The following is a 12363-nucleotide window of genomic DNA, read 5'->3' as shown; positions in this document are numbered from 1 at the left end:
TAAATCCTTTTGAACTTATTTTTTTAATCATTTTTATCGAAAAATATTTATTCAAATTTAAATTTGTTTCAATTTAGTTAAAGTTTTCGAGTTTTTGAGTTAACGCAATTTTATAGTTGTATCAATTTATTTGTTAACTGCCAATCATAAGTATGAAAACACACATCTCAGAGCATAAAAATATTTTTTAAATTCTGTTTTATTTGTTGACGACTTCCTGCTCGTAATTGGAGTTTTTAAATTTTATTTTGTTGTCGAATAAAGAGACTTACGTCTTTAAAATGGAAGCACCCCTAGTAAATCTACCATGTCATCATCAGAAATATAAGTGAAATCTGCCAAATTAATGAATAGACAATATCACCCCACTGGAATATGATGTTTTTTTGAGTGGCTAAAAAGCAAATGAATAAAAGAGCCAATTTTTTGCGTCATCCTTAAATAACATGCGAGACTTGCGGATGACGAATCTTAAACCGGAAAAATTCGTATTTCTCAGTCGAATGATAAACTTCCTTTATGAAAGTTTAGTTTAGGTAATTCAACTTTGAACAATCGCTAGCCTAGATATTATCAATATATTTACAAATTTTTGATGTTATCTGTATTGCAATTGAACAATTACTAATTCCGACAAATTCTTTTGTTACCAAACTCTGCTATATATTACGTTAAAACTTTTAGACTTTAGAATTTGTCATTAAAACCTTTAGTTTTTAGAGCTGGTTATTTTGTCACTTTGATACTTCGTTTTTAAACGGTTTAAAATTAAGGTTAGTAAGTGTGAAAAAGATTTTTTTTATGCTTTTACATCAGCTTCTTTGCGAAGGTTGTAAACTTAGAGAGCTTCTAATAACCTTGTACCTATTACATCTGGAACCTAAACGTTAAAAATACATACAGACGTTGTTAAAACCTCAACGTCGGATAGGTATTTAATTAATCTTGATATACACGCTGTGTTCTTGCATTAACGCGTTGTTAAACTTTTATTGCGTGAGTACGAATAATTAATTTGAGTACGAATAATTAATTTGTTAGAGATTTGATCGCTTACGCAGAGTTTTAAATTGAAAATCAATTTGTTACGGCAAAGAAGAAAAAATTCAAGAGATTTAGGAAATTCTTTCAAAAACTTGTTCTTGTTTTATTTGATGTTTTTCGCGCAGTAATTTTTCTTTTCTTTGAAATATGAAGCGTTTGTGCGAAGAGTACAACTGTTTTAAAATCATACGATATTTCTTTCAAACCTATTTTGTAGCAACAATTAATTTTACAAAAAGCAAATAAGACTTTAAAATAGTCTCGATTATTTTAAAATTCTCAAAACTCGTTTTTGTTTGCATACAAAAATAGGTCATTTTATGTTTTTGTTTCTTTGCGCAACACGACAGACGAACGGCTGGTGCTAAAGCTCTTTGCTCAGCCGCGCTTGGGTGGCATTAAAACGACTCGGCTTTCTTTTTGCCAAGGAAACAAATTTTCGTGGGCCAAATGTTTAAATAAATTATCAAATCCTTTTGTTTTTCTAAAAATCAAAAAAAAGAAAATACGAAAATGAAACTAGTACAATAATGAATGAAACACTCCGCGTAGATAATCTAATTTGCAGAAGCAACAAGAGCGATGCACGGATGACCGCTGTCATGTACCAATATCGTACTAACAATATCGCTCACTTATAATGCTTATTACCAGATAACAATGCAAGAAGAATGAAAGTAATTCTTTGTAGCTTAGAAAATTAATTCGCTTTTTTTTTTCTCATTAACTCCGCGTGTGAATTTGACCTAAGTAGTTCATTTTAAATACAATTAAATTAGGCATTTTTTGTACATTACTCTAAAATGTTTAATGCGTGTGTATATGTATATGTATATGTATATTATATATATATATATATATATATATATATATATATATATATATATATATATATATATATATATATGTATATATATATATATGTATATGTATATATATATATATATATATATATATATATATATATATATATATATATATATGTATATATATATATATATATATATATATATATATATATATTTATTATATATATATGTTAACACACGCGCATGTATACGTACGAACATTAAATTTTCTGTCTGTTGCATCTAATTAATTGAAATTACAGATGCTCATTTTACCTAAAAAATGTCTTATTAAATTTAATTATCTGCAAATAGACGTTTGTTGTACTGTTGTCTACTATCATGCATCTTAATTTGCCTTTTCTTCCATTTTGTGAGCCTAATCTGAAAGTGAAAGTTTAGGGCTGTGTTTCAAAAACTTACAGTTTTTCTTTGGGCAAATTTCTACTAACAAGAATGGAGAAACTGTTACTCTTCGCATATTGAATTTCACGCTTTGTTTTAAATTTAATCGGATCACTTTAGTAATTTGCACCCGAAAATTGATGCACATTAATTCATGAAGAAATTTCAAGTCGTTTGTGTCTTTGCTTTTTGCTTTTAAAATAAAGATTTTTACGCGACGATCAAATCTAAAAGAATTTCTTCGCAAATCACATAACTTGACATTCACATTTAATTTAGTGAACCGAAGTCAATAAACAAATAATTTAATGGCTAGATAAATATTTGCTCTTTGTGATATCATTAAATAAATAAAACGTATTTTGTCTTGTTGAACTATTTGCGTTTTCATGAATGAAAAAACGATACAGTTTCGCGCTTAAAGAGTGAGGTATTTTACGCAAATCGATGGCAATTTACTTTTATAAGTTGTGTTAATTTCTCAAGACATTGTTAAAGATTTATATTGTTAAAGTTTTCATTCGACAAAAAATTCACTTCTTTTCATGGCTTCAGCAAAGCTTATTTTCAAAGATTACAGTAAAGCTTTTTTAGATGGCAACAGAAAAGTGCTCTTTCATGGTTTCAGTCAAAGCAAAGAGCTTTGACCGAATAAGAAAAAAAACTGTCATGGTGTAACGGCTTATTCTTTAAAAATATAATACACTAGCAATTGACCTATCTTTTTAAAAACATATTTTACTAATTATTTTTGTTAGAGGCAGAAAATGGTAAAAATTCTCTGTTAGCACGCGAGGTTAGAATTTATATCTTCAAATTCATGAAAAATTTAGTAAATATACTTGTTTTTGACATGTTTAACTACTATTTTATCTATGTTCAAATAAGAAGTAGGGGCAGTATCATCTTATAAACTTTCATTATTACTATTCGAAATTGCGAAAAGCCTTGATAAACAATTAGTAAAATAACGTCCTGAATTCGAATTTCTTAGTTCGGAAAAATTGTGACGGAACAGTATAGTACTCAGAGTATCATGAGTTAACTTTTGATTTTAAATTTTTAAATCATTATATTTCAGTTTACTATGGCAAAGTTTCAGAAACTCCTTTTATCCATAAACTTTATTTTGGCTTTTATGTTATTATATTTTGGCTAAACGTCGTGTGGGATAGCAAGGATGAAAATTGTATTTGTCAGTTCCTCGTGTATCTTTTGGCAAAATGCCATATGCTAGAACCTTTTTTAATGACATTTCCGTTATAGCGTGTGGCAAAACATCAACCTTCCTTTGCTCTAAGTTTATAAGTCGAATTTATTTTTTAACTTAACAAAAAAAAAACATTACAAGTTTAGGAACTTTCGCATCCATTTCAGGCAAGTAAGTGCATTTGTTTATATTTGATAAGAACTTAACCTTAAATATCTCGTGGCGTAAAAATGTTTTATTCGTTTCTTATATTCCTATCAAAAACACCCACACGTTTTATTATGTTTACTTAATGGTTTTGTGTAAATCTGTAGTAATATGTTATTTCGTATTATAAAACAGATACTTAAGTTCAATATTTATCAATAAAAGTTGATGTTAAGAAAACAAAAAATAATTTTAAGACTTTCTTTAAAAAATTGTCTTCAATAACTTGGTCCGCAAAATAAACGCTTTTCATATTAATATAGAAGAGTCGTAATTAATTTTAACCCGTGAAACGGATGTCGTGTTAACGCGCGTTTGCTGGTACAATGGTATTATTGATTTGTTTTTACTCAAATATATTTCAACGCCATCTAATAAGGTTTAATATAATAAAATTTTAATATTAATTTTAATATTGTTTATAATGATAAGTTATAATATTGAAAAATCAGACACGCCTAATATTATAAATTTTTAGAAGAAGAAACATTTTTATAAAGTCAATAAACTGAATCAAGGTCATGCACCTTTCTTCTCTGTCAACAACATTGCTTAGCGCTCTCCTCCAAATCGTTTTATCTGAAGTGAACAATGGTAAGAAATAAATTTTCTATTTTTTTCTGTAATATATTATGATGTTCTGAAAAAAGAACTTAGAAATTTATAGCAATCACGTAAACCAAAACCTCAATTGCATGAACCCCAAAAAAACGATTGGCCAAAAAAATTTTCCGAAGAAACCTAACTTATTATTCGGCTTTAAAATTCTCACGCTCGCTTCAAAGTTAGTAATCGTGGCACGAAAAAAAATTGTTTTGACGTTTTAATTTATGCAAATGTGGTTTTGAATTATGTTGTTTAACCAATTTCAAAAACAACGATTGCTAAATGATCTTTGTCTACAATATAATATTTTAATGCACGATGATTTTATGATTTATTATACTGTTTGAAATAAAAAAGCTTCGTTGCTGTTATATTTCTTTACTCTTTTTAAAATATTTTATGTTCCAGCAAATTATGTTATTCTATACCATTTTTTTTTGTTGTTATTTTTCTGCAGCAACATATCCGTAAAAGTAATCTCAAACTGATATTTTTTCTGTAAAAAAAAAAATTGATATGGCTTTAATATGTAAAACAAGGTGTGCTCACATCTTTCAGGGAGTATCAATTCAATCCTCCTAGAAATATTGCAACATGGCCCTAACTTTTACTCGACTTATAAAACTGTGGCATGAATTTATTTAGATAATTCAAGATGTGGATCTGACTTAAGAGGTTTCTATGGAAAATTTCACACTCCAAATTATCCTAAAATGTACCCTAACAAGTTAAGCTGTACTTGGAATATTACGGTTCCTAACGGATATCGGCTGCAATTAAATTTCACCGAATTTGAATTAGAATGGACCGATGATTGTTCATATGATTATGTAAAGGTCAAAGCTACCAATGGGACAATAGGAAAATACTGTGGAAAAAGAACAGAAAAGCCCCTGACATATGTTACTGCACCTCCAAAAGAACCAATATATTCATTAGATAATTCACTTGAGGTATTTTTACATACAGATTTTTCTAATGAGATAAAGGTGTTTGGATTCGAAGCTCACTTTGCAGCACTGGATATTAATGAATGTCTTTTGAATAATGGAGGATGCTCTCAAATTTGCCACAATTTTATAGGTGGCTTCTATTGTTCCTGTAGAATGGGTTACACACTGCATGATAATGAGCGGGATTGCGTAGGTATGAATTTTTTTTTTAATTTAGTATGCAAATGAATACTCCATGAGAAAAAACAGCAGTAAATTTTGTTTTTTTATAAATCTATTTTTAAGCCTATTAATAGTCCAATATTTTGTGTTTTAAATAAAGTTTCAGATATTTAAAAAAAAAAAGAGTCTTGACCATGAGAAAATTTTGAAAAAAATAATTACAAACAATAGAAAAACAGATGATCAAAACCTTAAATGTAATTGTTAATTTTTCTCCTGTTCTTCAAATGTATACAAGTTAAATTATCATAGGGCTATTTTTGAAAAAAGCTATTTATCTAGTGAGGTTTTGTGCTATTTTTGAACATAACAAGGTTATATACATATATTGACCTTTAAGGTAAATAGTAAGCCCTTACACAGGTTTTTAGGTGTAATAAATGTATTTTTAGTGTCATGTCAAAATATAATTCAAAATCAAATGGAAGGAGTAATAACAAGCCCAGAATACCCTCAACCTTATCCACCATTTGCAAGTTGTGAATACCACATTACTGCTGAGAAAGGGTACTTTGTACATCTTAAGTTCATTGATGTAAGTTAGTTTAAAATTAATCCATCTAAGTTAACTTAAAGTTAGTTAATTTAAATATAGAAATGAATATACAATTATTACATTATTATAATACATAACAAGTTTTTTATTTTATTTTTTTAAGTTTAAAATTGAAGACCATCATGAGTCATTATGTCCATATGATTATCTATTGATTGAAGACGAAAAGGAAAAAAAAGGACCTTTTTGTGGAAAAACAAAACCTGAAAACTTTATCTCTTACTCTAACTGGTTGATTGTGGAGTTTAAAAGTGATAAGTCTCTTGCATTGACAGGTTTTAAAGCAGAATATAAGCTAGAAGGTATATATAGATTTTGTTTGTCATTTTTTATCTTAAACCTTAGGTTTTTTTCAGTTTTTTTCAAATCATATTTACTTGTCTAAGTATTTCTATACATAGATGTGATAATAAGATTAATATACACTTTATATCATTTTAAATAAGCCTTTTTGTTGTTGTTTTTTTTTATTAGCAATAAAATGTCCGCCACTTAATGCTATTCCTAATGGGTTCATGAGAGGTCCATCAAATTTTTCTTACAAGGAAAGCGTTTCTTTTTCATGTTATGAAGGCTACATGTACACTGGTTCACTCAAGCGTACTTGCATGTCAGATGGTACTTGGTCAGGATATCTTGGAAACTGCACGCGTAGGTGGTGTATTATTATGATAATCACTTTTATGGATATTTTATTTTATCTCATCTAGTTTTTATTATTTATTATATATTATATATTTTATTATTTTATCTCATCTAGTATTTTATCTCATCTGTATTTTATCTCATCTAGTTTGATGGTTATTTTTGTGTAATCATTTTTAAGGCTTTATAAGTTTGATAATTTTTTTATTTTTATTTTTTCAAATTTATCTATTGTCAATCAATTTTGAATTGTAGGCATCACATGTACTGACCCTGAAGTAGTTCCAGATGAAGGGTATATTACAGATCCTTTAGGAATTACCCCATATTACTATGGCCACAAATTAAATGTTCACTGTGATTCATTTCATGATTTGTTTGGATCAAAAACCATTACATGTGTTGGGAACAATAGTTGGGCTGGTGTTGGTGCTTATTGTGTCAAAAGTATCTTTTATATTTACTTCAGATAAATGTTATTTTTGTTAAGTTATTTTAAAATCAAAATTTTCACCAAACCCATTTAAAATTAAACTTACTTTTTTTGACAGCATGTGGCAAAACAGTCCAGAGAAATTTGGAGCTTGAAAGTTGTAAAGGGGGTATTCACAGAGTACCTAGTATACAGTACTCTCAACCCTGGCTTGTTGCAATCAAGGATGGGGACAAACTTAAGTGTGCTGGAATTCTGATTAGTAAGGAATGGATATTGACAGGTAAATTCTCTATTTAGTCAAAGACCTTATGAATTTAATTCCATTCAGACTTTATGACTTGAAATATGATTTGTTTTCCATTCAAAATTGATTATTATCTTTTAAAATTCAGATTAATAATGAAGTAATACATCAATATACATGAATCATTGCTAGACTATTACATGTTTTTAAGCATGAGTTCTATTCATCTTCTTCACTTTGTTAATAGCTTCCCATTGTGTTGCATATGCACCTGAAAGAAATGGAGATCGTGGAAATCTTGTCGTTGTGATAGGCGCAAATGAATGGAATGCTGCTGGTCATGTGTCTCAAACCCGCACAGTGAGCTGATTTTTATATATAAGACAAAGAGGGTTATTCCATGTCAAAAAAACTAGTTGCAATCATTTATTATCTTTCTTGTAATTTGTCATGAAAACCTGCTAATTAACCTCCTGTCATTTTTATCTAGTGTTAAAAATCTAAAATATTTGTTCTTAGCTGTTCGAAAATTGATGGGAGATTTTGATGAAATCCTTTCTCTTTTATCTCATGAGTTTTTATTTTATCTCTGTATTTTTTACTTCTACCTTGTTTACCTAAGTATTTTAAAGTAGTGGAATTATGTGTTCATGATATGGTTCCAAATTAATTGAGATATGCAGCACCATGTTAACCAAGCCTGTCCTTCAATGCTCTTGATGTAAATACTCAAGGATTCTTTCAGAAGTCAATATTGTATTATCCGTATCCTTTATTAAACTCACCTCTACTGCTAGATTTTGCTATGGAGCTTCTATTTTATCTTAGAGTTGCTTTTTAACAATGCATCAAATATGATTCTTCAAGTTTTTATTTGGCTGGATGTTAAATTGAAATACTCATATCTGTTACTTCATTATTACCATGCCTTGTAACAAAGTTGGTTAATTGGTGATAGATTAATCTAATTGATGGTGGCCATTTTAATTTTTTATTCAACTTTGATATTGGCCAGCAAATTCACCAAAGAAGTACTCAATGTTAATTATATGTGATAGTTTAGCTTTGATAGTATCAGTGTTTATTTAAACAATTTTGGTCCACCAAATTTATGATTCACACCCTCTAAAATAACTTTATGTGAATAATGAATGAATATGCGAATAATAATGAAGCCACTTCTACTTTTCAATTACTCCACCTACTTTGTATTATGCTACTATTGGATTAAATGTGTATTATGATTTAACAATGAAGTGTGATTCTGCCCAAAAACTGAAACCAATGTAATTTGTAGGCAAAAAATTGATATTCCTTTTGACATATATTGTAACAAATAGATTTCTTGTATAGAAATCCCACTGTCTTCTCATTCTATGACATTTAGAACACTATTCAGTTATGTTAGCACAATATGCCACTTCAGTCTTAAGAAGCAAAACCTTATAAGCAACTTAATTTTTTACTTTCTCTAAGTATATTATTTGAGTATATTATTCAAGTTATACAATAGTTATATTTTTTTCACATGATCATATCTTTTTAAGATTGATTTTGATTTGATAGCTGATTGATTCCGTTTTTATCAGTTATTAAATGCTATTTTAAAAAGACTGATGTTTATTATTATTACTATTATTATCATTATTGTTATCATTATTATTATTATTATTATTATTATTATTATTATTATTATTATTATTATTATTATTATTATTATTATTATTATTATTATTATTATTATTATTATTATTATTATTATTTTGATATTAATATTGTAAACTGACTGATAAAGAAGAATCCATCTGCAATAATCTTTCTCTGATCTTGTTAAAGCAAGAAACATATCAGCTACAAACTTGTGGGTGTTGGCTGTTCACACTGTAAATTGTTTACTCCATTTTTGTATAGAATTTTTCAGTTTATTGTTTAAAGGTTGTTTTTTTTTGTTAGGATGGCTCTACTGCTAAGATTTCTCTAATAACTTAAGTCTTTCAGCTTTTTTTGTTTTATTGTTGCAATTTAAACAATTTTCTTGAATGTTAAAATAAAGGAAAAATGTTCAAAAAATTAAAATGTTCCAGCCGAAGAAATTCATTCCAATGAGCTGTTTCTGAGAGTTTCTATGAATATCTCTACCAGTTTCAAGACACCTTTGAATACCACTAGTGTGGTTCATAGAAAAGAAAGCACAACATCATTTAGCATGCTCTACATTAGTAATATTCTTCAATTGAATTTGCAAAATAAGCTTTTTAAATGAGTTTTATTAGTAAAACACTCCATGAAAAGAATTTTTTTTTCTCTCATAAAAAAATTACTACCAAGGTTTGTTACAATCTCCATCATCTTGTTTATTTTTTCTTGCATTTTTTTCTCTGATTATTGTGTAAATAATTGCTAAATCTTTATTTTCTTCAAATCTTTGTTTTGAAACAGAAATATTAGTTGTTACAATATATAATTAATCCTAATGGCCTCCTGTATTTCTTATAAATGAAATAAATAAAAAGCCTTTGGTGGCTGAAGTATCTGTAAAAAGGTTTTTGGTTTTCTGTTTGTTTTGTGCAGTATGCTGTAAGATTTAAGTTTTTGAACTCCTCTAGAACCCTTCAAGTCATGTAAAAAAAACTTGTTTATAAAGTTGACAAAAATGTGTCGACAAAATGTGTTGACAAAATATGTCGACAAAATGTGTGATCTGATGCTTTTTTTGAATTGTTTTCTTCGTTAATAATGACTTTTTTTTTAGCATCAATAAAAATCTCTTTTAAATGTCACTTTTTGGGAACTAAAAACCATCCACATTATTGTTTAAAGACATCCACATTATCGTTTAAATACTAATGTAAAAATAAACATTTGATAACATCTTGTATTTGAGAACTTGATAATGTTAATGGTGTGATTTTGCTGTATTTTCACTAAAATGTTTGTGTAGGTGTGCATTTGTTTTTAAAGTTAATTTTGTAATCATTTGATTTTTCATTAATCCTTTTTGTATTAGGTGAAAGAAATTCGTGTCAGCCAGAAGTTTGATTATGGTATTCATAGTGATGTTGCTTTAGTTCGGTTATCTTCTGAAGTGGTTATGTCTGGCGATATTCAGCCAATATGTTTGCCGAGCGAAAAGACGTAAGTACATTAATGGAGGTTTAAATGGCAACTTTTTTTTTTTCCCTAAAAAATACTTAGCTTTTTTTTTTAATAGAAATATTCAAATACTATGATGAAAATAATTAAAAAAACATAACAATGATATTATTATTACTATTATTATTATTATTATTATTATTATTATTATTATTATTATTATTATTATTATTATTATTATTATTATTATTATTATTATTATTATTGTAATTATTATTATTATTGTAATTATTATTATTATTATTATTATTTTTATCATTATTATTATTATTATTATTATTATTATTATTATTATTATTATTATTATTATTATTATTATTATTATTATTATTATTATTATTATTATTATTATTGTAATTATTATTATTATTGTAATTATTATTATTATTATTATTATTATTATTATTATTATTATTATTATTATTATTATTATTATTACTAATATTATTATCAATTTCATTATTATTATTGTTATTATTATTATTATTATTATTATTATTATTATTATTATTATTATATTATTATTATTATTATTATTATTATATTATTATTATTATTATTATTATTATTATTATTATTATCATTATTGTTTTTATTATTATTATTGTTTTTATTATTATTATTATTATTTTTATTATTATTATTGCTATTATTATTATTATTATTGTTGTTAGTGTTGTTATTATTGATTACTTATTATTTTTATTATTATTTTTAATTTTATTATTGTTGTTGTTGTTGTTGTTATTAATTATCAATTATCATTAATACATAGACATCGTCATTTGTTTCGTGCGAAAAAAAAAGTGGTATCGATTGGTTGGCAACACGAAAAGACTGACAAAAAAACTGATCGCTGTCTTGAAATTGAACAAAAGACAATATGTAAGCATCATTACGATAAATTACATAAAGACTTACATACAAACAGGTACAAAACAAGCGATGGTAGAGAAAAACTTATGCCTGCTGATCTAATATGTGTCAAAGAACTACCACAGGGAAACAGTGATTTGTGTAAAATATTACCAGGTAGTGGACTGGTGGCTTACCACGAGGAATCAAAAAAATGGTACCTGGGAGGGATCCTAACTTGGAGTAGTGATAAACTGCTAGAATGCAAAGAAACGATGACAACGTTTAGCATTTACTCACAAGTACATCGCTATGTTAATTGGATCCAATCAAGAACTAAGCTTAATCTAAAATATCCGGATACTGAGTTTGTTCCACCGGAAACTAAGAGTTAACAAAATGAAACGGTTGTACCCCTTATCTGAGTAGTAGCATGTACTAACCATTCTCAACTCAGCGTTAACAAAGGTTTTTTTTGTTAAAATTTTTTGTTAGAGACAATGGTGAGGCTAAGGCGATACGATATGTACTTGATGATACTTTGACGACTCTACTTCGATTGGTTAAAGTTCTCTTATTGTCAATTCTGTTTAAAGCTGGTCTCGCTTTGCCAGTATTTTCTTGGAACAAATATAAGAAATGCACATATGTATTTTTATTTGAGAGAAATTATTTATTGTTGATATTTTGTATGTAGTTTTAAATATTCTTAAATAAATGTTTATCAATCGTTGTAACACTTTCGCTGTCTTTCTTTCTTTTTTTTTTTTTTGTAAACAGAAGCTTTTTTAATTCATCCCGACTCACGTGTTTTTTTTAATTCATCACTCACCACGTGTTTTTGAAGAGCTTTTCTATTTGATCTGTATCTGTTTTTATCATCTCATTTCGTCTAATTTGATTTAACGGAACGGAGTTTTTTCAATTGAATCAAGGACAACTATTTGGCTTTATTATACACTTGAAGACTTCTAGAAAA

General features: G+C 27.2%; 1 protein-coding gene across 12 annotated transcripts; it reads left to right on the top strand.

Annotated features, from left to right (window-relative positions):
- The first annotated feature begins 649 nt into the window (after positions 1-649).
- Positions 650-12123, top strand: LOC145186795 (mannan-binding lectin serine protease 2-like). Of its 12 annotated transcripts, none has more exons than XM_090070370.1 (11): positions 650-773; positions 4193-4308; positions 4966-5466; positions 5888-6030; positions 6155-6353; positions 6526-6702; positions 6952-7143; positions 7248-7412; positions 7624-7736; positions 10384-10511; positions 11305-12123. In XM_090070370.1, exons 2-11 carry the CDS (start codon positions 4236-4238, stop codon positions 11777-11779), a joined length of 2166 nt encoding a protein of 721 aa, XP_089926496.1. In that variant the 5' UTR covers positions 650-773; positions 4193-4235; the 3' UTR covers positions 11780-12123. The 12 variants fall into 12 exon arrangements, 10 of the variants coding, with proteins under 10 accessions (XP_089926496.1, XP_089926498.1, XP_089926499.1 ...); XM_090070372.1 differs by having other exon boundaries at positions 676-773; positions 4196-4308; XM_090070373.1 differs by lacking the exon at positions 650-773 and adding an exon at positions 2679-3678 and having other exon boundaries at positions 4196-4308.
- Positions 12124-12363: the final 240 nt, after the last annotated feature.

The sequence above is a fragment of the Hydra viridissima genome, unplaced genomic scaffold, assembly GCF_058129835.1.
Source record: "Hydra viridissima isolate aposymbiotic clone 2 unplaced genomic scaffold, HvirCarnegie_v1 scaffold_13, whole genome shotgun sequence".
NCBI lineage: Eukaryota > Metazoa > Cnidaria > Hydrozoa > Anthoathecata > Hydridae > Hydra > Hydra viridissima.
The sequence above is the reverse complement of the archived record's forward strand: the minus strand, read 5'-3'. Positions and strand labels throughout refer to the sequence as shown.